Source organism: Candoia aspera, chromosome 17, assembly GCF_035149785.1.
Source record: "Candoia aspera isolate rCanAsp1 chromosome 17, rCanAsp1.hap2, whole genome shotgun sequence".
Classification (NCBI taxonomy): domain Eukaryota; kingdom Metazoa; phylum Chordata; class Lepidosauria; order Squamata; family Boidae; genus Candoia; species Candoia aspera.
In genome coordinates, this window is record NC_086169.1 from 2,632,878 (window position 1) to 2,657,698 (window position 24,821).

General features: G+C 54.2%; 1 protein-coding gene across 1 annotated transcript; it reads right to left on the reverse strand.

Moving 5' to 3' along the window:
• Positions 1 to 91: 91 nt before the first annotated feature.
• NUP210L (nucleoporin 210 like) lies at positions 92 to 24,344 on the reverse strand. The gene is made up of 40 exons (XM_063317253.1): positions 24,127 to 24,344; positions 23,286 to 23,422; positions 21,522 to 21,653; positions 21,052 to 21,145; positions 20,691 to 20,841; positions 20,354 to 20,486; positions 19,655 to 19,813; positions 18,775 to 18,843; positions 17,962 to 18,068; positions 17,656 to 17,796; positions 17,151 to 17,288; positions 16,287 to 16,442; positions 14,572 to 14,770; positions 13,798 to 13,943; positions 12,951 to 13,172; positions 12,357 to 12,530; positions 12,043 to 12,235; positions 11,623 to 11,711; positions 11,043 to 11,147; positions 10,710 to 10,811; positions 10,380 to 10,508; positions 9,357 to 9,484; positions 8,737 to 8,869; positions 8,428 to 8,490; positions 7,706 to 7,885; positions 7,236 to 7,316; positions 6,893 to 7,024; positions 6,235 to 6,393; positions 6,012 to 6,103; positions 5,565 to 5,739; positions 5,290 to 5,465; positions 4,592 to 4,812; positions 3,825 to 3,961; positions 3,534 to 3,657; positions 2,707 to 2,856; positions 2,219 to 2,466; positions 990 to 1,189; positions 751 to 863; positions 510 to 584; positions 92 to 220 (listed from the first exon to the last, which is right to left on the reverse strand). Exons 1-40 carry the CDS (start codon positions 24,300 to 24,302, stop codon positions 132 to 134), a joined length of 5,628 nt encoding a protein of 1,875 aa, XP_063173323.1. The 5' UTR covers positions 24,303 to 24,344; the 3' UTR covers positions 92 to 131.
• Positions 24,345 to 24,821: the final 477 nt, after the last annotated feature.

Consider the following 24,821-nt stretch of genomic DNA (forward strand, 5'->3'; position numbering starts at 1 on the left):
CTTCGAGGAGGCCGACTCCACCGGGCATCAGAAGCAAGCCTGTCGGGTAGCGCAGTGTTTCCCTTCCCCTGTAAGGATGACACTCGTCACGTAAAGTTTACCAGTTTACTCTTTTCACATTCTTGTACAAGTCATCTTCGCACGCTCCACAGCCAGGCCTGAGTCCTGTTCCTTAGGCTGGAAGGGTGGTGCTGGGCACTTGGTGGAGGATAGAGGTACCCTAGGTGTAAAGGGAAGGCATCCTTGAGAACGGGCAAGAAGGCATAGATCCAATGGCGCCCATCTTGGCTGCAACTGAACTTTCTACTTCCCATTTAAAACATCTTAAAAGCAGTTTACAGTTCAAGCTCAGGGAAGCTGAAAACCAATGAATTTTAAGGACTGGGAAAACTGCTTCCCCGCGTTCAGTCACCTCAAAAGGTGTCAGGACTACGTTCCCAGAATCAGCTTCGGCTGAGGATTCTGGGGTTTTCCTGGGCTGGGCCCCCAGCGGCTTTCTGGGAACTCACCTTCCTGTGTCGTGGCTGACGTGGGAACGTAGACCACTGGGACTGTCTGAACTCTGTTCAGGAAGGCGTTATAAGCTGCAGGGATGGAATAATACTGGTCTGTTCCAGGCTCAGCCTTTTGTGACTCCTGGAAATACTGCCTCCTGAATCTAGTGCCCTCCAGATGGCTTAAGGGGAGGTTGACTTGGCACCATTATTAGGCTTAGCTTGCACGTGGCCCCGGCCAGCATGCTGGACTTACTGAGAAAGATGACCATGGTGGATGCCAGAACAGCGAAGATGGTGAACAGGAGGACCTGGTAGGACCCCACCAGCTGCCGGACGAGGCTGGCCTCAGCGCACTGATCTAGGCATGTTCACAAAGAGTCCGGTCACACTCTAGGCGCCAGGCCTGCCCAAGAACAACGATTCTGTGCGCTCTGCAAGTCAGGAGACGCACGCGAGCCTGAAGCTTCGATCTCGTCCTGGCACTCACCGAAGATGTGCTGCTCCTGCAGGGGCCGCACCAAGACGGCAGCCCTCTGCCCCGTCAGGCTGCAGGAGAGGTTGACGAAGACGGGTGCTGCCCTCCGGTGGAGAGAGGTGAGATTGACCACACTGACCGGGTAGAGGACAAGTCCGGGCATGTCGGGCAGGAGGAGAGGCTGTCCCACTTGCACTACCGGAGAACTGGGATGGGCCTTGGCATGCGGGAGAAAGCTGGCCATTAGCGTTCAGGGAAAGTCAGGCCATGTGTTGTGCAAAGAGGACGTGGGGGTGGGGGGGAGTCCACCAAAGCCAGGTTCCACTAAGCCCTAAGCCCTAAACCAGGGTTTACAAGCCCAAATAGGTCATTCTTAAAACCAAATAAAAGATGTGGTGGCTCGGTGACCCGGGCCTGCCTGTCCAGAGCGATCCCTCAGATCTGCTGAACTTGATCGCTCCTGATCCTCAGCTTCACGCGCCTTCAGAAGAGGACAACTCGGCCACACCTGGTCTCACCTCTGCCTTGGGAGCCAGCTGCTTTCAAGGGACAAAGGGTCCCTGCTGCTGTCTGCAGAAGCCCCTTTCCAGCCCCTCGGAGGAGAGAGAGAGAGAGGACCTTTCGCCCATGCGTTACGCTCCAGTGGCACCTCGCTCCCTGTCTTGACACCCCCAAGGCAGGAAAGAAAACTGCTTTTTGAGAACTTGGGACACCCAAGAAGAGATGTTGCGGCAAGGGTGGGTGAAGGAGGGCCTCCAGATGTTGAATTCCAACTCCTATCGGGTCCAGAAAGCATGCGCAATGATGCAGGATGGTGGGAATTAGAACCCAATCAATCAACCACGCACACAGAGGTCAACGCTCAGCCTCCAACTACCAACGGCATGGTGCTTCCAGGCGTGGGCCACCGACTTCCTCCCCCCGGTGCAGGCGACGCTGCCTCTGTCCTTCCCAGTCACCGCCCTTTCCTTGAGAACTCCCTGCATCTTACTTTGCGTGGGAACCTTCCCTACGCCTAGTCAGACCTTTGGCCCTTCAAACTCACGCCTGTCTCCTGTCTTCAGGCAGGGCTTCCCCAGTTTGATCTGGATCCTGGAGGTGCAGCCCAATCTGAGCCCCTTCTGGAGGCAAAGCAGGGGACCCCCCGCTGAGACGTCAGCCCCAGCCTCAGGAGGACTGGCCAACCTCTTCCGTGCAACTCTGCTCTTTTTGGGCAGCTGTGGCTGTCCTGCAGCTTTCAACTTACCTCGATATTTTCTGTCACTCTCCTGGCCCCGAACACCAAGATTTCCCGAGTCAGCTGGGAGCTGCCGAAGACAATTTCCGTCTGGTTGATGTAGAAGGCCGGTAGAAACGGGACCGAGATCCGTTGCACTTCCTGGATTTGCTCGCTGCGGAGAGCAGCGGACACGTGCACGAAGCCCTCGGCTGTGCTCAGGGCCAGCAGATCCTCCTCAGGGTGGGTTTTCACAGTTACCAGGCAAGCGTAGAGCCCTTGATGGAAGCCAGAGAGACTCTTTAAAATGTGCCTTCGGAATGCCTGGGTTCAAGATTCGATCGGAAAGAAGGCAAATCTGGACAAGGCGTAAGGCTGGAGCCTAACGCAGGCGCCCCTGAATGTCAAGGGAACTGGACAGCTGGTATCGCAGACTGGAAGGGGAGTCAGCAACGCACGGAAGGCCCCCAAGTTCCCCATCCGTGAAGCAAAGGTGCACAAGTTCTCTTCCGGCCTACCTTTATCTGTGTAAAAAGCCGGCTGGATGTGAAATATTTTGCTTGCTGGGATATCCAGGAAGCTCTCGCTGAAATCCACTTGGCAGGTCAGCTGGGATTCGGGGAAAAGCAGGTCTGCGATGGCACGAAGCTGCTCGGAACCACAAGGACCTGCAACAAGACACAGGGGTCTTTGGGTTGCTCGGGGTGCGTGAAGAGAAGGGATGTCTTCCCTGCTAGAGTCTCTGAGCTCCCCCTCGGAAACGGGCCCGACTCATCCGCAAGATGGGACTGGTGGGGACTGAATGGGGGAGGGAGAGGAAGGTAAAACCTGCAATTCCATCAGCGTGGTGCTCCAGCTGGCCCTTCTGTGTTTAAGCGGGCGAGCCCAGCAAAGAAGGGGAAGCTGTGCCTATATTAGCTTCAGGAGAACTTCAGGGAATTGAGAAAGAATTTTCCTTGGGCCAAAAGGATTTGCACCAAGCTGTGGGCAGACAGAAGATCAGCCCCCAATTTCTTAACGTTCTGCTTTTGTCTTTCAAGGGAAGAATTTGGTCTTCTCTGCCCTTGGAGAAAGACCTGCTGCCCCATCTAAAATGGCTACAGAGGGAAGCCAGGAGAATCAAAGCTCCTTTGGACACACTTTCTAATCTTTTGCAAGAGAAACAAGAAGTCTTGCCCCACCCAGACGACCTTCGCTTCCACCTTACAGAGGACCCCTTTAAAAAAACAAAAAATAAACTTTAAAGTCACACTGCCAGCCAGTGCTTACTTTTCCTTTCTGGTTCACCCCTTGCTGCCCCCCCCACTCCCCCACCGTATTTCTGTTCAAAAGGAGCGTCCTCTACCTCGAAGAGCTGCTGGGCTGCTCGTAGAGATGAAAACCCGGAATTTGGAGGCGTTGGGAGCGTTACTTAGGAAGTTTTTGGGACCAAGGTGCAGGGTTAGTCTCGACAAACCATGGATGACGATCTGGAAAGGACAGATTAGAAGACGGTGGGAAAAAAACCAACCACTTGTCACTAGGAGCTGTTCCCTGACCCAAACTAGCATTACTTCCCCACCCTTGCCCAGCCCACCTTCCTCTGCTCACAGCGTATTAAAATGAGTGTATTCACACGCTAGAAAGATACTCCTACCTCTCTGTACGTTTTCACTATCCCTGGGATTTCGTGGAAGACCGTGGCTTTCCCTGGGTGCTTTGCGTATGCTGCTCCGCTCGCCACGTCCATCTCAAGCACGTCGCTGGGGGTGATTTGCCACATCCCAGGCTCCCCTAGGAACAACAGGAGGAAACCTTTTCTCTGCAGGCAGAACAAAGCCACGGGTGGGCTTCCAGACTCGAAGTTTTCGGTTTTTAATGCAAATGCACTCCTGGCTACATTCGCATGATACGCTTGGGCTCTGGGGGCATTCGCATCATACTGGAAGCTGGGTTAGAATGGACGGCAAAACTCAACACCAGCGCATAATCACCTCTCTTTGACTAGCAGCAGATTCCACAGTGTGCCACAAGAATGCCCACGTTTGGTGGCTGATCAACATAGCTTAGCTTCGTAGCCTCTGGACAGCAATAGGTGTGAACTGCTTGCCGGCTCCGGGCATGCTTCCTTATATCCTTAAAAGCTGGAGAAACCAGAGGCACGACGACTTCTAGTTTCTCCTCTAACCAGCATCGCCAAGGGGTAATGTGAATCCTGAATGCATCCCTCAAGGCTATTAGCTTATATAGTGCAACCACAATGACCTGGGACCAGGGATGCAACCAGAGCACGGTACATTGCTTTTAGGGAGACGTAGATTCACTCCTTGGAGGGTGAGGATCATGGTTAGGGAGGTTAACTTCTCTTTCCTCCCAAAGGTGACTCAATTCTCCAGGGGAGACTGTGGGGGCTGGCCCACTCACCTTCCTGGTTAACAAGGGGCGTGCTGAAACACACTACATCTCCCACGGCGAGCGGGGCAGAGAGATCTGGCTCGATGGCGTGGTCCACGGGGACGGGAACGTAATCCGCCATGCCTGGGTGTTTCTCATCCCAAACTCCCACCAGTGTGACCCCTCGGTTCACGGCTTGTGCCGTGTAAGTGTAATTCTTGCTGCTGGGCCGGATGAGCAACAGGTCATCTCTGAAAATTAAACCGGTGGAGCGTGAAGGAGCGTCCATAAAAAGGAGCACTGGACCGGGAGCTGGCTGGAAGACACCCTATGCGGCACTGGGACCGCAACCTCTCTTTTCCACTCCCCTCAATTTTCACGACCAGTTACCCTGCTGGGATTGGTGCGTATGTGAGAACAAAAGGTGGGTGATTCAGCAAAGCTTTGCTTGATATCAGTCAAGCGAGGAGGTTAACGGAGAGTCCTGTGTGTGCCGTGTGTCATTTGGGGCGAGTCACTCGCCCATCCAAGACCCCAGAAGAGGTGACGTCACACTGCAAGGTGTGAGTGTTCCCCGCATATGCTCCTGAGTAGTGTACCAGGTAGTGTAAGGGAGCCCAACTGACTGGGAGAGATAAACGAAATGTAAGGCTGCCCAGCACCCCAGCAGCTTCCCAGAGGTCATGTTCACAAAGCATCACCCTCGACCTGCCTCTCCTGGAGCATACCTGTTCAAAGCCAGATATAGCTGGGTGTTCTGCGCGTGGAACTTCTCCCCGGCGCTGTCAAAGAACTGAACGGTGAGTGTCAAAGACATGCCCAAGGGAAATGCCAGCAGAGGTGCCCGGCTGGCTGTGTAGAGCTTTGGGGTGTTGCTGAACTGCAGGTAAGATACTGGGGCAACCTGGGAAGGAAAATGGGTTTTCTCAGCTTCCTTTCCAACGGCTGCAAGCCCAGCTGTGGGAGAGGCTCCCTCGCAGGCCTCTTTCGTCGACTCCCTTACCCGCACCCCAGTGATGGCGGTCTGGTTGACCCCGAAGAGTTCCAGGGAGGTCACCTCTAGCACAGCGGTGCCTGTAACCGCCCCTGCCTTCAGGAGGCCGTGCCCATCCTCTTCGATGACCGAGGAGTTGGGGAAGCACTGCAGGATCTGGGTGCTCATGAAGGCTGCCCCTTCCCTGAGAAAGAACGGAAGAGCGAGCGAGCAAGTTTGGATGGGGCAGGGAGGACGATGGCAGGAGCGATGGGCTCACAGTGGCAAAACAGGCAAGTCAGTCTCAAGACCCAGAGGGCAGCCACCCACCCTTGGTGGATCAGGGAAAGGCAGGGCTTCACTGCACACCTTGACTCTGGAACGGGGCTGTATGGCGGCGTTATCCACGTAGGGCAGCCGATCCCCAGTCACCTCTGCAGAGAAGGGCTCTCCCTGCCCAAGGACCAGCCCTGGTACCTGTTTGTAAGTAGCTTCAGCTGTGAATTCATGGACATCAGGATTTGCTCGGCGGGGCACTCTGGGGAGAAGAGCTGCAGTTTGTCGAAGACCTGTGAGGGGAGAGCGAGGAACCTGCACACAGGGCCGGAACGTGCCTCCCTTTCAACAGGAAAGGCTCGTGGGAGCAGCCAGCGCGAAGGAAGGAGGCCGGAGCTGAACTGAGGAAGTCCCTGCTCCTTACCAGGATCTGCACTTCGTCCAAGAGCTCGGTGAGGTTTCCTTCGAACTGTCCGGCCTGGGCGTCCGAAGTCTGCACCGTCACCCGGATGCTCGTCCTGCCCGCTGCTCTGGTCTGCAGGACCATGGCAAAATTGCTTTCTGGAGGGAGGGCCAAGGAAACCTGGTGGAAAAGGGGAGGGGCGGCACTGTTACCCCAGCGCCCCTTTCCTGCTTCTTCGCGAGACTGGCACTCCACCTGAACGCGAGCGCGCCATGGTCCGAACCAAGTCCCCGTCTGTGCGCAAGGCAGAGAGCCACAGGGCTGGGCCCGCTGCCGCGTAGAGATCCCAGATCAATCCAGCCTCATTTTGTGAGGTTGCTACGCAAACCGAGCGCTCAAAGAGGACATCTCTGTTGCCAAACTGGCAGCGGTCCTCGCAGAGGGGCCCAGGTTCTACGGTGTCAAATTGGACAGCAAGCTGTAACTCGGCAACATCACACTAGAGCAGCGTTCCCAACCGTGGCCACTTTCAGATGGGTGGACTTCAACTCCCAGGATTCCCCAGCCCGCCTAGTCCACCCATCTTAAAGTGGCCAAGGTTGGGAACGCTGCTCTAGAGCCTGGTTGTGAAGACTCGTTGCTGAAATAAGGCGAGTTGGAGAGGAGGAGGGTCCTTCACCTCCGAGTGCCTGGGAAGAAGGTCCAAGACGTCCCGTTTGCTCATTGCCCAGTGGAACGTCAGGGGCGGGCGAGTGTTCCCGAAGGAGAAGGGAGTCAGTGTGCTGGTCAGCCCAACAACATAGACAGGCATCTGCAAAGAAGGGCTTCGTGTGAGACATTTGGATTTGCATCGAGGACTGGAGGACGGATCTCGAACCTGAGCTTGTTCAGGGGGTAGGAGCCAAGCCCACTGACTTCCACAGATCATCCTGGCTCCAATGGACAGGGGACGCCTCCACGACCGAGACACCAATTTTCTCGGACAGGGTGTGAAAGGCAGCGAGTCGTCTCGCGGGACCCACCTTAGTGCCCGTTACAAGTCGAGTGGCAGGGGCGTGGATCCGCACCATCCGCAGCTGAACCACGTCCAGCTCCACTTGATCCTGAGGAGGACAATAGGTGTTTCCCCTCCTATCGAGGTGTCTTCAAACGTTCTCTCGCCTTGTGTATTTCGTGCAGCGCGGAACAGCGCCAGCCCTCCACATTCGCAATATCCGAAGCTGATCTGCCACCCCGAATTAGAGCCCTCCAGGTCTCTTGGGTTCAACCCCACCACCCCTCCTTGCGAGGAAGACCCACGGCCGTGGATAAGGACAGCTGCGTCCCATCCCGCCCTGGGATGGGGAAGGCCGAGCAAGTGTGACAAAGAGATGGGTTTTAGAACCGGACTGTGGTGACCGTTTACAGTGGAAGGGACAGAGGGGAATGGAAGGGACAAAAAAAAAAAACAGTCCAAGGCAAAGGACCAATTTGGCAGTCCCGCCAGAAGTACCTGGGAGAAGACAATAACTTTTCCCGTGTCTTCATTGACAGCCCGGATGCTCCCCAGGACGAACGCTGTGCCCACGGCCTTGGCAGTGACCTGCCCCAGTCCGTTAACCTCAGCCACTGTTTGGTTACTGATTGAAAAGTGAATGAGGGACTGAGGCTGTGGGCCACCTTCTGACATCACCTGCAGGTTGGTGCGAAAACACACAAGGGAAGAATGCCGAGTGGTGCTCAGGCAAAACGGAAAGCGGAGCTGTGTGTGACGGCCTTCCCTCCTGCTGCAAAGCCTGCTCGATGCTCTGCTGAGGCGGGGATAGAATTGGGGCATGCCTAACAGTCTGGGCTACCTCGCTCTTTTGCCTCTGATAAATGAGAAAGACATGGGATGGCTGAAGCATGACCGGATGCTCCCCATCCTTGCAGTTACTCTCCTACACCTCGGTTAGCCATCTTCAAACAGGGAGAAAGGGTCTAGTTTTGATCAGCAGAAAAAGGAGGAACAGAAGCCTCAGGGAATCCTTTGGGTTGAGAAAAAGGTCTTCTGGGCTCTCTTCTCTTCCTGCAGATGCTTTATTACATCTGCAGGAAAACCCCCAACAACTGAACCCCGTTCTCCACTGTGGTGACCCAGCGCTATCTGTGGGGAGAGTGAAATCAACGACTTTGCAGAGACAAGTGGGGCATGACCCATAAACTGGGATTGTGGGCTAGGAATCCTGGATTCACCTGCATCATGTTGTGGGGGATGAGCGTCATTTTTTCGGGGATGAGCCTGAATGGTGGGAAGACCTGGGAAAACACAAGAGCATTGCGTTAGTCTTGGGGGAAGAAAAAAAAAAAAGATAATCACACAGCAAGATGCAGCACGTTCCGATTCTACCCCAACGGACCGTTCACAGACCTTGCTACATTAATTCAAGATTCCCAATACTCTTGATTTTATAGATTTTGGTGAGGAACTTTCCAAGCAGTTTCTCGCCGCGCTGACTACGGGGGAGCGTTACCCTAACAAGCCAAAAGGTTGCAATTCCTTACCTCCACCTTCCGTGGCGGAGACATGAATTTGACTCCCATTTTGTCCCAAGCGGTGGCCACTAAAGTCGTTTGGCCAACTGCCATGGCTCGGAGCATGTAGACTTCGGCGTAGTCGCCCGTTTCCTCCATCAGCCTGCAAGAACCAGGGGTGAAGGACCTCATCCCCCGCTCTGGGCAGCAAGCAACGCCCCAGCCTGGCGGGATTCTCCCACCCACGAGGTTTCTCAACCAGGCTTCCGTGGCACCCTCAGGTTCCGCGAGAGGTCACCAGGGGTTCCCTGGGAGATCGCGATTTATTTAAAAAGTGGTTTCAAGTTTGGGCAACTTCACTTTGAAGAGGTAAGCTTCATTCTTTACTTTTAGTTTCAGAACACGGTTAATGCATCTATGTAGGCCTACCCACGAAACCAAGGTAACGATTTTGTAACTTCTGGCCTGCATTTGAGCCTGAATGCGCAGGGGGTCCCCCAGGCCTGGAAAATATTCCACGGGTTCCTCCAGAGTCAAAAGGTTGAGAAAGGCTGATCCCACCTGTTCCCAGGGCCCGCTGGAGCAGAAGCTGACCAGACCGAAGGCTCTGCCGGTGCAGGCGAGAGGCAGGCTGCGTGCTGAAGACTTACGTCAGACTCACGATCGGGGAGGCTGCTTTGAGCTGGAGGTGCATGTAGGCGAAGTATCTGCTGCGGAAAGCGATCCGATGGTGGCCGAGGACTCGCACCGAGACCAGCACGGACTTGCCAATCTCAACCTGGAGGAAAAAACATAGAGCTGTTTTTCTGCTTGGGCTCTGCGAGGTGAATTTTCAACCTCTGCCTTGCTGCTGTGGAAGGCCGGCTTTCATAAGGATCTGATGCCGGCGGGGCAACTGAGGGGACAAGACCGGATTGACTGTTCCGTTAGGAACGAAGTCATCTTCAATAGAAGCAATGTCTAACCCAGTGTTTCTCAACCGTGGCAACTTTAAGACGTGTGGACTTCAACTTGAAGTCCAGACCTCTTAAAGTTGCCAAGGTTGAGAAACACTGGTCTAACCAAACCACTAATGGTCAAAAGACTGGGGGCAGGGGGTTCAACCCCCATTCTACCCACTATCATAAGCGGGGGGGGGGGGGAATGAATGAAGCTGGGCCTGAGAATGGATAAAGCACATCACCCATTTTCCTAGGGTCCTTGTCTATCTTCTCAGCGCGACCAAGTGGGGCCTTGCCGTGTCTCCTGCTTCTGCAAGCAGCAGAGGAAGAGAGAGAATCCGCCAAGCCGGCTCCCAAATTTGGGGCACAGGGAGCTCTCGCCCAAAAGATGAAGGTGTCTCGGCACACCCGTTCCTATTCTCTATGCGTTATCGTGGCACCTTGTAAGAGGAGCTGAGTGGGGTGGGGAACACGTCCTATGTGTCCTCTGACATGAAGCAGGAGCTTCCAGAAGACCCACAAGGGTGATGGCTGAGGCCCTCTCTTGTTCCTTCTTCCTCCACACCTCCTCTGGTTGTGTTATAGGGCACGACAAGCCACACGTTGCATCAAGACGCCTTCCTGAACAGACTCTACAGGGAGTTAGCTTGTGTCGAAATGAGAAAGAGCCGCTGCTTAAAATTCATTCTACGTAGCCCGGGCACGCGACTGGCCATCCGAGGTCCTTCTCACCTTGTCAATAAGGTCCACCTCCAACTCGTACATGTTCGACACCCGAAGGTAAGCTGTGGCCGGTCCTAAGAACGCTAGGCAGAGATCGTAGACCTCCAGGGCCAAAGAACCAGGCAGGACAGGAACCACCTGGAAAAGGTGACCATGAGCCGAAACTGGGAGAGTAAAATCAGAGCCGCAGAGCATTGTCTGGACTGCCAACAGCCAACTGAGCTTCCTTGGCTTCAGGATGGCTGAGAGGATCGTATGAAATTAAGATGGCATGGCTATCTAAAATGCCAGCCTCCCTCTGCCCCACACCAGGGTCTCCAGGACCACGCAGGCACTCACCTGGATGGCGCTCTCTGTTTCCAGGTGGGTGATGTTCGCCATGTCCTCTGCGCTGCTGTTGACGAGGAAGTACCCAGAACCTTCCACCAGAGCGAAGACTTCCTAGGTGGACACAGGCACCAGAAATGTTCAAAGCAGCGTTTCTCAACCTTGGCGACCTGAAGACGTCTGGGCTGCAACTCCGGCATGGCGGGGGCATTCTGGGAGTTGCAGCCCAGACGTCTTCAGGTCGCCAAGGTTGAGAAACGCTGCTTTAAGGGCTTCTGAAACGCAAAGAAAGAGTAATCGGGATGCTCCGGGTCAAGAGCTGACTGAAGCCGTCCTCGGCCCTACCTTTATGTCAGGATGGTTGTACATGGTGACGTTATCTGGGACCACAGTTACGTCCTCGACCAGCAAAAGCTCCACAGCTGCAGAAGCAGGAGAGTTAGAGACCTCCTACGTGCAGAACAAAGTCAACAACAACAGTGTCTAGACGGGAAGCTCAGCCCACACGGAGGTTCCTGTTCCTTCCGCTCCAAAGCCAAACAAGGTTGAGTCTTCCGAGCTCCACCTTCAGGAACCATCTGGTCCCTCCACGGCGCCTTGGGTGGCAACCACCCACCAAGAAGTTATGGAACGCTGTGGTTGGAATGGGCCATTGAGTCCAACCCTGGAAAGGTTCAAATCAAGGCATCCCGGGGATCTATTTGAACCCGCCCAGAGATGGAGAACCCACCAGCTTCCTCCCACTGCCCACCTGCCTATCATTCTTCGTCTTGCCCTCTGGGGTAACACAGAACAGGTCCTGATCTTCTGTGTAAGGCCCCTTTAGGTCTTTAAGAGAGGGCTACCAGACCTCCACCGGGTCTTGACTTTCTTCAACCTCTCCTTGTGGAGCGTTGCTTCCACCCAGCCTTCCCCTCACACTCACTCTGGGGCTGCCTCCCTCAGAATATTTCACAAAGTTGACTGCAATCAGAACGGTCCCTTTGATCTGGTGCACCTCTAACAGCTGGTGTCCTGGAAGGAGCCAAATGGACAAGCCGTTGGAAGAGAGGAGGAGGGAAAAAAGAGGTATCAGAAGAAAACTAGCAGATGCTATCTTTGAGGAGACACAAGGTCTTCCTGGAGGCATGTACTGTACGTATCAGTGTTTGTCAACCTCAGCAACTTTAAGATGTGTGGGCTTCAACTCCCAGAATTCCCCAGCCAGCCATGCTGGCTGGGGAATTCTGGGAGTTGAAGTCCACACATCTCAAAATGGCCGAGGTTGAGAAACACTAGTAAGTATGCTTAAAGGCAATGGGCAGGGGACACATTTTACTGTTGAAGAGAGAATGCTGAGCTGTACCATGGAGCCTTGTCTGTCCAGTCCCATCATCCTTATCTACCATCTGCACGGATCTCGGGTGAGTGAAGCGAGCGAGGGTTTCGTTGGCTGACATCCACTCCAGGATCAGAGAGGAAAAATTGTCAAACTTTCTCCGGTGCTGGTCAAACAAAGCTAGCTCCAAAATCGTGTTCCTCAAACTGGACACGGGGACCTGGAACCAGCAAGACCCCCCTTTGCTCCTTCAGTGGCCCATTTGCTTCCTGAGACGCCCAGACAAAGGGGCCCACGCAGGCAACCCCGCGGCATTTTCAACGCTCTCCTCCCGCACTTACCAGCTGCTTGTGGTGTTGAGGCAAGGGACACGGAGGCGCGCCGGCTGCCAGCTTGTACACGGGTGTGACAGCCATGCTGGCAGGATGGGCACAGATGAAGTTGACTTGCACCGCCTCCACGGCAGGGCTGGGGTTTAGCACCCCTGGGTGATTGCCCACTTGGAAGGTGAAGACCTTTGGGGAGCAAGCAAAGGAGGGTGATCTGCTGCCCTTGGCCTGGGCCTTCCCACCAGCTGGGGGACAGCTAGACGAAGACAGCTGCTGCCTTTCGAACCAGAAAGCTACAGGCAGCTGGAAAGGAGAATCAGTCGGCCACAGCAATAGCTCTCACAGCACTTTGAAGCAGTGGCTCTCCACCGTGGCAACTTTACGATGGGCGGACTTCAACGCCCAGAATTCCCCAGCCAGCCTTTCACTGCCCATGTGTTTCCCGAGACATCCCTTGCTGGCTGGGGAATCCTGGGCGTCGAAGTCCGCCCATCGTAAAGTTGCCACGGTGGAGAGCCGCTGCCATAGAGTCTACGGCCTTCCCTTTCAAGCCTCCCGTATCGAGAACATCTTCGGGGAAAAGGTGTTCGCGCGACTTCCTTTTACCTCCTCCCCCAACTCCAAGCACGTGACTCTGTAAATGTATTGGTTCTGCTTCCTCCGGGCGGGCAACCGAACCTCCAGCACGTCGAATTTGTCCTTATTCTCCACTTTGAGTTCCAGGAAGAAGCGGGACGGCTCCAAACTCCAGGGCCCGGGTCCTCCCTCAAAGACCATTTCCTTCGTGGAATGCCAGGTCACCAAGGCCACTGCCACGGGGTTCACTGCCTGGCCACAAGAGGAGAGAATTTGCAGGGATACGTGGGGGGGTGGGGGCTAGGCTTGCCAACTCAGGGCAGAGATGCCAGTTCGGTCAACAACGCGGGCTGAAAAGCATGAGGCAAAACTCCGTCAGGCTACGGAAAGGTTAAGAAAAAGAAGGACCAGGGTTAAACCAGGAACGACTGGACTGGGAGGGAGCCAGTCTGGGGTAGCGGTTAAGGCACCAGGCTGGAGACCATGAGTTCGAGTCCCGCCTTAGCCACGAAGCCAGCTGGGTGACCTTGGGCCGGCCACGCTCTCTCAGCCCTGGGAAGCAGGCCGTGGCATGCCGCTTCCGGAAAGCCTTGCTGAGAAACTGCAGGGACCTGTCCAGACAGTCGCCAGGAGTCAAAAACTGACTTGCAGGAACCAAAAACCACCCCCAAAACGTTGAGGAAGCCTGGCAGGACTACCGCGGCGGTGCCCGAGGAGCCAGCTTCGCCACCTACAGTTTTTCTGACGGGGGGCTAACTTTTCTGAAGCCGCAGCCAACGCCTGGCTCAACGAATGGCCCCAAAAAGAGGAAACAGGAAAAAAGCAGGCAGACAGGAGCTCCCACCTTGAATCGAGGCCAGGTAAGCCACCCGCTCACCTTGAGAGGTTCGTAAGCCGCAAAAGTCGCACTGGTTTCGAAATATTCCTCAAAGATGGTGGCGCTGGCGGTCACTAGCGTGTGCCCCAGGGACTTCGCCATGAGTTGGATGCTGGAGCAGAACGTCACACCGACTTTCTGCTTCCCTGCAAAACCAGACCATGGCCGGCTTGTATTTCAGCCTGGGTGTGGGAGGCAGAGGCCTAGAGCTGCCTAGAGTGACGCAACCCTCCCCAACCTTTCAGCAGCCCTTAGCTACCTTTCAACCAAACCTCTGCACAATTGCAGAAATCCTGCGCAATACAGGTAGTTCTCAATTTACGACCACAATCGGGACTGGAACTTCCGTCACTAAGCGAGGTGGTTGTTGAGCGAGTCACACCCAATTTCACTTTTTTGGCCGCGGCCGTTAAGTGAATCTGGCTTCCCCCGTTGATTTTCCTTGTCGGGAGCCAGCTGGGAAGGTCACAGATGGTGATCGCGTGACCACAGGGATGGACCGCTGTGACGGTGGTAAGGGCGAGGACTGCTCGCAAGCCACCTTTTTCAGTTGTCGTAACTTCGAACGGTTGCCAAACAAATGGTCGTAAGTCAAGGACTACCAGTATTTCATCAAAAGATGGCACCAAGAGACACCATCTTTTCATTCCCAGAGGGGCACAGGCCCTGTTCAAATGCATCCCTCTGAAGGACAGTCTGCTTGCCAGCTCTGGTCTAGCTTGCCCCCAAAGGTGCCAACGAAACAGGAAAGCTGGTCTGGGGTTGCCCCTTTACCCTCTCCGCCCAAGGCAAAGACTCCTTGCTTGTCCATGCTGACATCCAAGGCCAGGAGAGAGCAGTCGGTGAAAGCCGTGCTCGCCCCCGTCTTCTTCTCCACGTGATACATCACGAGCTGCACCTCCAAGCTCTGCCCGATCTCAGCGTCTGCGTGGAACGGCAGGAACTCCATCTTGGAGAGCTTCAGCACGTACACCTGAAGAAAAGCGGAAGGCTGGATGCTGAAAGCACCCGAAAGGCCTCTCGTCCAACCCCCCCACCGGGTGGCTGCTGTAACCCTGTGTATGTCCAATGGAGGCCAGTTCCCCAGCATCTCTCTCCTGCCCCTCGGCCATCAGACAGGTCTCCAAAAGGTACAGCGCAAGCCTGCTTCCCCCACAGCCAATTTTGCTGGCAGGACACAGCCTGCCTTCTCTGAGCGCAGGGCTCGAGTTTCTCGGCCCAGATGCTTTGCCCAAGGCCCAACCCCTGGACTTCGGAGAGAGCTGCCAGAGGCAAACCTGAGAGGAAACCGGGCTGAGAATCCCTCTCTGTTCCTCAGACTGGCACCCGGTTTCACACACAAGAGGGTTCGCACATGGTGCTAATCCGCAGTTTGTGTTTTCTTGCGATAAGCCACAGCTGGCTGAGATCACGCGACCCAGCGTGGTGTAAACCATGGATAATGAGCCACGAAGAGGGGGCTTGACACCACGTGCTCAGCCAAGCGCGAATCTCTGTTCTGGCCGAGAGCACTGCCTTCCTCAGAGACCCCTAGAAATTGTCTCTGAGAAGGTTGCTGTCAGACCCTCCGATCAAAAGGTTCCCAGAACCGCTTATTGAAGCATCTTCCGCCAGTCTCTTATCGGTGTGAACAGACTTCGTGTCGCCAGGTGAGAGGGGGTGCCGGGCTGGAGTGTGAACTGCATTGTTATGGCTATGGATTTATGGCATGAGCACCCCAAGGCCATGCAAGGGAGATACATCAGAGAAGCCACCTGGATTGGGCAGTGGGGTGACATGCCTTAGTGGGAAGAGGGGCAGAGGGTAATTTAGTGAATGTAGGTTTAAATGAGAAGACGGGACACCCTGGAGAAGATGCTGATGCTGGGGAGAGTGGAGGGCAAAAGGAAGAGGGGCCGACCAAGGGCAAGATGGATGGGTGACATTCTAGAGGTGACAGACTCGTCCCTGGGGGAGCTGGGGGTGTTGACGACCGACAGGAAGCTCTGGCGTGGGCTGGCCCACGAAGTCAGGAAGAGTCGGAAGCGACTGAACGAATAAACAACAACAGGTTTAAATGTAGGTTTGAGTGGGAACAGGGCATCTGCAGCTTTCTTCTTGTACTGGTCATTTCCCTTCCTTAAAACAGCAGAAAAAGCCCGGTCTCCTGACTGTCACTGAATGAATGCTTGAATGTGCCAGTGCTTACAGTTGCCTAGCTGGATCTTCATCCCTCCCTCTGCACTGTTTTGGACTTAACAGTAGAGTTCCTTGGCGATCCATCTTTTTCCCAATTCCAGATCTCCCGGCAGCCCACCGAATGCCCGAGAGCCCCCATCCCAGAATTCAAGAAGCCCAATTCTGTTTAGCTTCTCAGCCCACAGAGGCCTAGCCCGCTGCTGAGACAGTGCCTGCTTCTAAGCTATTGGATGCAGGACTGAGCCGTGACTCTTTCTGGCTCCTCTGCCAGGGGAACAGAGGCCGGGATGACAGCCCTTCGGCACACTCGCCTGGATTTCCCCAAAATGGAAGGGATTCTGCACGTCCCTGGCCTGCACGGCACTTTGCCCCTCGGCGAGTCCTGCGGTGACGACGCCTTTGACAGTGACGGTGGCCACTGTCTGGTTGGAAGAGGTCCAGGTGAAGTTGCCGCTGCCTCCCTCGACCTGCAGAAAGTTGGGCAGGCTTCAGAGGAGGCACGAGAGCCCCAGGAGGCCATTCCAGAAATGCTGTCAAATGCCACGTGTCTGAGACAGAGGGGGAGGGAGGGGCGACATGGCTAGAAAAAGTGAGGAATCCCCTCTCTGGGAGATGTCTGACTGTCCCCCAACAGAAGAGGGGTGGCAGCAGCATTGCACGTTTCCTGGTGACCTGAAAACACTTGTGTTTCATGAGGATTAAGGGCCATTGTCACGGTTTTATTAAGTCAGGTTTACAGTTTACAATGGTGTATAATCCTTCTCTTTGGTTGGGATTAATTTTTATGACTTTTCGTACATTCCGACCTTGCTAATTTATTCCCATGTTCAATACAGGGGCTGTTATACTTCCTAAAACTGCAAAAAGCTATAAACTAGTAAGATCAATTTGGCCTCGTTCTTGATTTTCTAATGCCGGGTGAAAACGTGGTTTTATAAATAGAACTTTCAAACCTGGCTAACGGAGGCTGATTTGGCTGTAGTTGTATTCCGACTTTTCCATTTGAATTTTTATTTTTAGACAAAGCTAGCAACAAAGGCAATTTTAAAAAATGCTTTAAGAATTCTATCTGGAATAGGAAATAAGCCTTCCTTTTAGAGATACCAGCGACATTTTCAGCCGCAGAGCATGCATTTAAAATATTTAAAACATTCTCAGGAGTTTGTCAACCTCACCTGAACTTTATACCGATACAAGAGGTCCAGAGGATGGTATGGGAAAGCCAGGAAGGAAGGCGTCAGCTTGATGGGAAGATAGATCTTTACTTCTTGCTCATGGCTGATTGGGGTCTCAAAATAATTTTCCAAGCCACTCTGAAAAGAGGTTTTAAAAAACGGTGTGATTTTTAGACACCGGCCTACAGAAATGCCACACGCATTATCACCAAAGAAATATAATCTGCGGACTCTGCAAGATCATTTACATTGCCCAGAGTTATTTTTAGTTTTCAGAGCTTACCCGGTTAAACATTTTAAGGAGACGTGCAAAATGTTTCAGGGTTGAAACATTCCGATCCCACCATACCCCAATTTCAATTATTTTAGACTATCCTGTTCCGACGGTCCAGCTGGAGATCCAAATGTGTTGAGTTTGCCCTCTTTAAAGTATTTACGACTATTGCACCCTCAGAAACCGGGTGAGGAAAAATTCCTTGGGTGGTGAAGAATCTGCGGCTCCTACCTGGAGAAGGACAGACAGCAACATGGCTTTAATGACCGTGACGCCTTCCTGTAGGACCTGAACGATGTGGTAGGAGCCATTCACGGAAGAAGTGAACTCCTTGAAATACTCCCTGGGAAACTGATGAGTTATTCGGAGATTCTGGAAATGCAGAAAAATCCGTCTGAAAGGGCCTGAGCAAAGAAAGGGAGGGCTGGGGTGGAGGATACGCAGACCCGAGTGCCCTTCCTTGGAATTATTTAACAGGGTCACTGGGCAAGGCTGGAAGAGCATGCACGTTTTCTCCCCCGGCTGTCATCTACTCACATCCGAGGGATAGATTTTGGTGCTCGATTTGTCAAACACTTCGACCGTGATGGTGTATGTCCGCATCACCTCCAAGACCCATCTGTTTCCAGGCTGGACAGTGAAGCCTGCAATTATGGTACAAGGGGGGCTGAACAAAACGCATTTCCACCCGAGGATCCTCCTTTGGTGCAGAGAACGGACAGCGAACCTGGTGCCTTCTAGATGGCTGGGGTGACGGATGTCCATGCTGATGGGGATTTGTGGAAAGGGCAATCTTGAACGCCCTGTGGTTCATCCCTGCTACTTTTTCTCTTACGGGTTAAGTACACTCGTGGGCCCCAAGTTCGTTTCTAATCCAGCAATAAGAAAACCAAAGAATCAAGGGGGAAGAGCCTCTGATCTGTTGAACCCAGCAAGGTTGGCCTGAGCCAAGAGCCAGCTTGACCAGGAATTCTGGGAACTGTAGTCCGACATTCTGCAGGGCAGCAGCGACCCGGACTCAGAGATTTCTCTCTGCTCCCAAGATCAAATTGTGCACAATTGCAACCGAGCTCTGGCTTCTCAACGTTCCTTCAGCAAGAGCTACGAAGCAGTCAGCCAAAAGCATATGCGATGTAAACGCATCACGGCACCTGTTACTTCTGACAACTTATTGCAGTGTGCTTCTCTCTTCCTCGCCGTCTAAGCAGGGGCAGGAAGTTAGAAGCGCTCCAGGTATTTTTGACCAGGAAAAGGGAACGCAAGGAGCTGTACCTCAGCAACAGGCCCCCTTTCCCTAACTTACAACTTCCTAGATGGGGCCACTGGAACAGCAGGCCTACGCGTTCTTACCTAAAAATCCAGGTTCTACCACGTATATGCTGCAGTTCGGAAGCCCTAGTGACGCTTGCATGTGGATGTCTAAAGGCACACATAAGGAATTCAGCTTTGTGGCAACCGAAAGGGGGCAAATAGAGAGGCGGGGGAATTTCGGTGGCTAAACCAGGCATCTCTGGGTCCCCTGGAAGCTATTAAGGTAGGCCAGATGCCAGGGAAAGGGTATTCCGATGAAGGAGTCCGGCAAGGCTGGCCTTGGTGGCAAAGGAGATTTCTGCCGAGATGGAAGCTACGTTAACGTTTTGCAGCAAAACCACCAACAGGGTCTCACGGCCCCTTAAAGACAAACCAACTAGTTACTGTCTAAGCCAGTGTGTGGACGTGTGATGCGTGGACATCAACCCAGAATTCCCCAGCTAGCATGCTGGCTGGGGAATTGTGGGAGTCGAAGTCCACCCATCCTAAAGTGGCCAAGGTTGAGAAGCACTGCAATAGAGGAATCGGCCCTACAGAGTGCCTGATAAATGAGCCGGCCCCAACCAGGCAGCATAGAGGGGTGGGGGAGCCTGTTTACACAGGCCTGGATAAGGACAATTTCCACTGCTAACTCGGCAGGCTCCTCTTCGCTGTTGTGCTGTGGTATCCGCCATCTCCCTCCACCTTCTTCTCCAACCCTCCCCCTGCAGAGCAGCCTTTAAGCTTAGCCAGCCCTGAGCCTGCAGGCACTTACAATCAGGCGCCGTGGCTTACTTACGAGGAGGCTGGTGTTCTCCCTTCTCCACGCTGGGAGAGGAATAAGGCTGTGTGCGTTGCCGGGGGGAAGGGTAGAACGAGAAGGAACGGGAAAAGTCAGAGAGCATGAGAGTTACCTCCAGCGACTGGTAACAAAGGATACTTTTATGGGCAAAGGCCAGATTCACCTGGCCCAGCTGCAGGGCAGTGACGGTGGCGGTATCCGCGTCCAGCTGGGCCACCGGGAGAAACCGAAAGCCGCTCGCTGCCTTAACTTCGTCCTGCAGTTGGAGCCTGTAATGCTCCAGAGGCAGCTGTACCCCTGCAGGAGAAAGGGCTGGGAGAACCCACGAACAAGGCTTGCGCTGCTCCCCAAGCCGTTTCCTTTCGAACGCCCGCCTCCCCCGACCCAGACAGAGCCCGGAGCAGCTTCCAGCTGTTTCATTCAGGGTTTCTGAGTCGGTGGGATCTGCGACAGACCCTGATCTAGGGGATGCTCCTGCTCAGGATACTGCCCCCCCGTCAGAAAACGCAGACAAGCAGTGATTTGGGTGCACAGGAGGCGTTTAACCATGGCTTAACAAATAACCACACCTGGCTAGAAACTGCACCAGCCTGAAGACTGCCTGCTTTGACCGAGACCCCCAGCTTTTGGAAATCTGGCTGAGATCACTCGAAGGCTGCCAGGGAGCGCCAGGTTATTTTCCATCCTCCCGAACAAACGTAACGGTCAGCGAGGCTCTCGAAGCACACTGGGGACCCTTCCAAGCAACTTGCACGGGTCGCCCCACTGCTTTGCTAGCAAATGCCCCTGACCGTTTGCCTGGGGCGGCAAGGGGGTCAGGAGATTGGAACAGCGTACCTGTGATCTTTCCCTGAACTATTTTGCCAACTCTGTATTTGATGTAAGCTCCCACTAGCAGGTAGACATCATAGGCAGGCATAAGGAATATGTTCTCCAAAACCAGGAGACGGACCAAAGCGGCAGCAACTTTCTGGGGGTGGGGGGCAGGCGGGGAGGAACAAAGCACACGCTTAGATGGAAGGCTTGCCCGTGCAATTCAGTGGGGAAAATGGACAGGGATGCTTCGTGTCGCGGCAATTTAACCCCCTAGATTCAACAACCCTGGCCGGTCTCTGGTCAACTCTGCCTTGCCACCCCTGGTGACCTCACCCGTCCGGGAGCCACGAGGACCCACCTTGTAAACAGGCTCCTGGATTCGGACCTTGATGATGGCTGCGCCAGTTTTGATCCCTGAGACCAAAATCCGATCTCCTTGTTTCTCCTCTTTTTCCATCTGGACGATGTAGTCGGGAGGAGAATATTCGGCCTCCGAGTATTTTAAAATCCTGAAGAGATCAAACCCAGCTTTCACAAAAAGCGCAGCTCCGGCAAGCATGGCCCTGTGTGGCTCTGGTCCGAAGAACAAGCGGGTCGGGTTTGCTTAACGACCGCATCACTCAGCGACCGAAATTCCAGGCCCAATCGTGGTCTTTGAGCAAGGACCATTTGTATATTCAATTTACAACCATGCTTTGCCACTCAGGATTTCACCTGACCTTATTTTCTTCGACAGCTCCAAGTTTTCCATTTCATCGTCCTTGGCGACACTCCACTCAAATTCCATCCCCTCCAAGCTGCTGAACGTGTTCCCTGTAGAGATAAACCCAAACCAAGTACGGATGTATGGCCATATTAGATATGACGACCACCATGAATTCTTAGTCCCGAGCAGCTGGATTGTTAAGAAACGCTCATATGCCTCCCCCCCAACAGCCCCAAAAGGTGTCATAGGTTTTTCCTGGTATGAAAAGAACCACAGCAAAGGTACCAGGCAGGCCTTCCTGGGAAGGCAATGCCCGAAACAGAGCCACCACTGAAAAGGCATTTCCTCCAGCTCTGCCTGCCTCAGACGACTGGGCAAAGGATTACAGAAAGGGATCAGGTGACCGTCTCTGCGGCTGGGCAGGATCAGAAGCCGTTCGAGGACCTGGATCTGAACGACCAGGGCCTGCTCTGGATACAGCACCTTCCGCATCTAAAGCTCTCGCACTCAGCTCCAGTGGGGAGTCTTCCGCATAGATCTCTCGAGTTCGGGAGACTATTTCCACCTGGTCAATGAGGTCCACAATGATGTCGCAACGGAGCAAGTGACCGGTCACTGGAAAGAAAGACGACGCCATGTCTCCCGCCCTCTGCTGCCATCCAGCAAAATCTGGGTGGTTGAAATCAATCAATCAAACAAACAAACAAACAAACAAACAACCTGCCCCATCTCAATTAAGTTTGAGAAAGCTCAGTGGCCTCGAATTGCTTGTGGCTACGGCTGTGGAAGGGCTTCTGTGGCTTGGCCCACGGTGACATTTTATGCAGAGATTGGGGGGGGGAGCTTTGAAAAGGGACACTCACACCCCTCTGAGCACACGCTCATTCGGTTGACAGCCCTGCCGTATTCAGCGCAGCGCATTCAATGCAATGCGGCATGCAGGAGCTACGGTTCCAGCCCTCAGCCGCCAGCGACTTTTACTGAACGGGAAATTCACCAGCAGGGAACAGGCAGCGATAAGGAGGATCGCTTATGCTGCAGCTGATGCACAGAGAAAGAGGAGCGTTTGCAGCGACAATTCGGAGGGGGCGGCGCTGAATGAAGAGGGCCGGGCCGCGCAAACGTGATGGGGCTAATTTTGAAGCTGGTGGAAGCAATGCATGGTACGACCGGGAGCCAGAAAGGGAGAAGGGTTGGCATCACAGTCTAAACTGACTTAACTGGCGTTATCTGGAGGGAGGGATAAAGCCAGCTGGGGCAGGGGGCCTTGCGGCAAGTTTACTTTTTTTGCTTATGATCCAAGCAAAGGCTATTTTATGAATAAAATGGTTATTTCAGAAGACTCTCTTACAGAAGGCTCTGGGGCACCCTCAACCAAAGAGAACTTAATTCTGGAACAGCAGCCCTGGGAAACTCTGTTCCAGGGAGTCACAGTAGCATCCTGGAACGAAGCCACCCCCTGCCGTTCCTGTCGTTGAACGCTAAAGATCAGCCTGCACAGAAGGGCTTTCCTTCAGGAGAAAAGGCACCGGCTGCTCTTGCAAAGATTAGAGCTGAGCTGAATGGCAGTTGCTGCTCTTTCATCACTTCCTTGGAATGAGCAGCTTCCCCAAAGGACACAACTGCTCAGCAGGGGCTGCTGGACCCAATGGTAAACGTATCCCATCAGCCACGCCCTGTTGTTTGCCAAACAGCCGGCAACTGCCAGTCCTCTTGAGGTAGGCCAGGTCAAGAAACAAGACCCTGCACTGATCCAGGCATGCTACTTTGATGTTGTGGGATCTATCAAGAGAATCTTGAAATCCCACCTAAAACTTTAAGGACAAGGTCAAGGTGGGGCTGTTCTGACTCCCCCTCTCTCTTGTATTTTCTACTTTTCCCGGGCCGAGCAACCACTTCGCTTCTCCCTCTCCAGGCCTGAGCTCTATTTATCTAGAGAATCCCCTGCTCGTGACCCCTGCCGTTCTGTGGGTGAGCTACCCCTCTGGACGTGGCAGAACCACCTCCCCCAGAAGCCTCGGCCAGGCCAGCATATGAGAGCTGTAGTTAAGCAACAGGTGGACAGCAGGATTAGGATTGCCTTCTCCCAGCCTAAGGGGCTGTTATACATGGAAGGAGTCACGGCGGGTCATAAGCCACGCAAATCTCCAAACTGGTTAGAGCAGAAGGCTTTCTTGCCCTTAATTGACCAACTCAGCCAGATACAAGCCGAAAGGCATCCCCCTTCAGCTTCCTGCCCCCACCTACCTATCTCCTCTGCTATAATCACGCTGGCTAGCTTTGTGGCCTGCAGAGAGCGGGTGGCGAGCAACGCTTTCTGTGAGCAACCAGTCCCGTTCTCGTATATTGGCTCAATGGTGACCGTGTCATGGCGTGTGGAGTACCTACAGGGCAGAAGCGAAGATGCTTAGACCTGCCCGCCCTCGGAATCCACTTCCATGCCAGCTTGGCTACAACCAGCAGCTCCTCACCCCCACCGCTGCTTTTTGCAGCAGCCATTTGTCCAGACCGGCTTGGAGGCAGCAGCATTAGGAGGAGGGAGGCAGTTCCCCTTAGTTCCCATCGCTGGTCACCAGCAGCCGCCTTTCCAACTACAGTAGCCACTCTCCTGAGCCGGTGTTTCCTCTCTGCTAAACCTACCTCGTATAAAAGAGAATGCATTTATCAATGAAATACAAACGTGTGCCTTCGAACAGTATTTTAAGAAGCGAAGATAGCGTTGCGGCCAGACGCTCCACATTCTGCTTAAAAACAAGCCCACCGATTTCAACAGCCGCTAATTCCAGAGAAGCAGATCCTGCAGATAGGCGCCAAGTTCCCAGTTTTGCATGGGCTGGATGTGATTAAATTCCTGCTATGTTTTGGCAATAGATTTCCCCCCCCCAATCTTGGATTAATTAACAGCAGCAATAGATTTTTTTTTCCAGTCCTGGATGAATTAGCAATAGCAATAGATTTTTTTTCCAATATTGGATGAATTAGCACTAGCGTCGCTTTAACTCAAGGTCGTCTCACTTCCGGGGTCTTTGCCCCGCCCCGTGACGTCACCCTCCGCCCGCCCCTTTTCCCGCGAGGCCCCGCCCCTCACCAAGAATAGCAACCGCCCTCAGCGCCCAGCACGAAGGGCACCCGCTTGTCCCGGCTGAAGGGCAGCAGCACTTTCGGCACGTTCAGCTTGTAGGCCCCGGCCGGCCCCGTCAGCAGTGCCGCGGCGAGGAGGAAAAGCCCCGCCGGAACCCGACCCCGCCGGGAAACCGCCCGCATCTTCGAAAGGGCCCCAGCCGCGACTCCAAAAATGGCGGCCCAAAGGGTCGGTCCTCACGCGCGTCGCAGTTCTGCGCATGCGCCGCCTCGCGCAGCTGAACAGCCGGCGCGCGCGGCCACCCTCCTCGCGCTTATTTAGCCCATCTGCGCGTGCGCGCCTGTCCGGCTCATCACATTTTTTTTGCTGTAACGCGAGCGGGGGGGGGGAAAGAGAGGCCGCCTCCATTTTGCGCCTGCGCGGACTCTCAAGCCCGGGATTTGTACCGCGTGGGAATCGCGGCGTTGATCCGATTCGTTTGTCGAGTGCCATGGCTGGGGCTCCCGCAGGAAGAGCGCCGGGGCGCTCTGCCGCCGTCTTTGGGTCGCAAAACTTCAAATTACCACAAGGGGGCAGTCGGGACGCTCCAAGCTCTTCGTTTGCTGCCCCCTAGCGGCCGTCCCAAGACTTGCAACGCAAGGAACGTTCAGTATCTGCAATCGCCTGGCTGGGAATTCTGGGAGTTGCGGTCTTGCTGGAGG

Excerpts from the sequence above, each read along its gene's own strand:
- NUP210L (XM_063317253.1), bottom strand. The coding sequence starts at position 24,302 with ATGCGGGCGGTTTCCCGGCGGGGTCGGGTTCCGGCGGGGCTTTTCCTC. Across the intron at positions 16,443-17,150 it reads TGTATCGGTATAAAGTTCAG|GTCGAGGGAGGCAGCGGCAA; the intron begins GTGAGGTTGACA and ends AACTTTCTGCAG. Across the intron at positions 7,886-8,427 it reads TCCCCCACAACATGATGCAG|GTGATGTCAGAAGGTGGCCC; the intron begins GTGAATCCAGGA and ends ACCAACCTGCAG.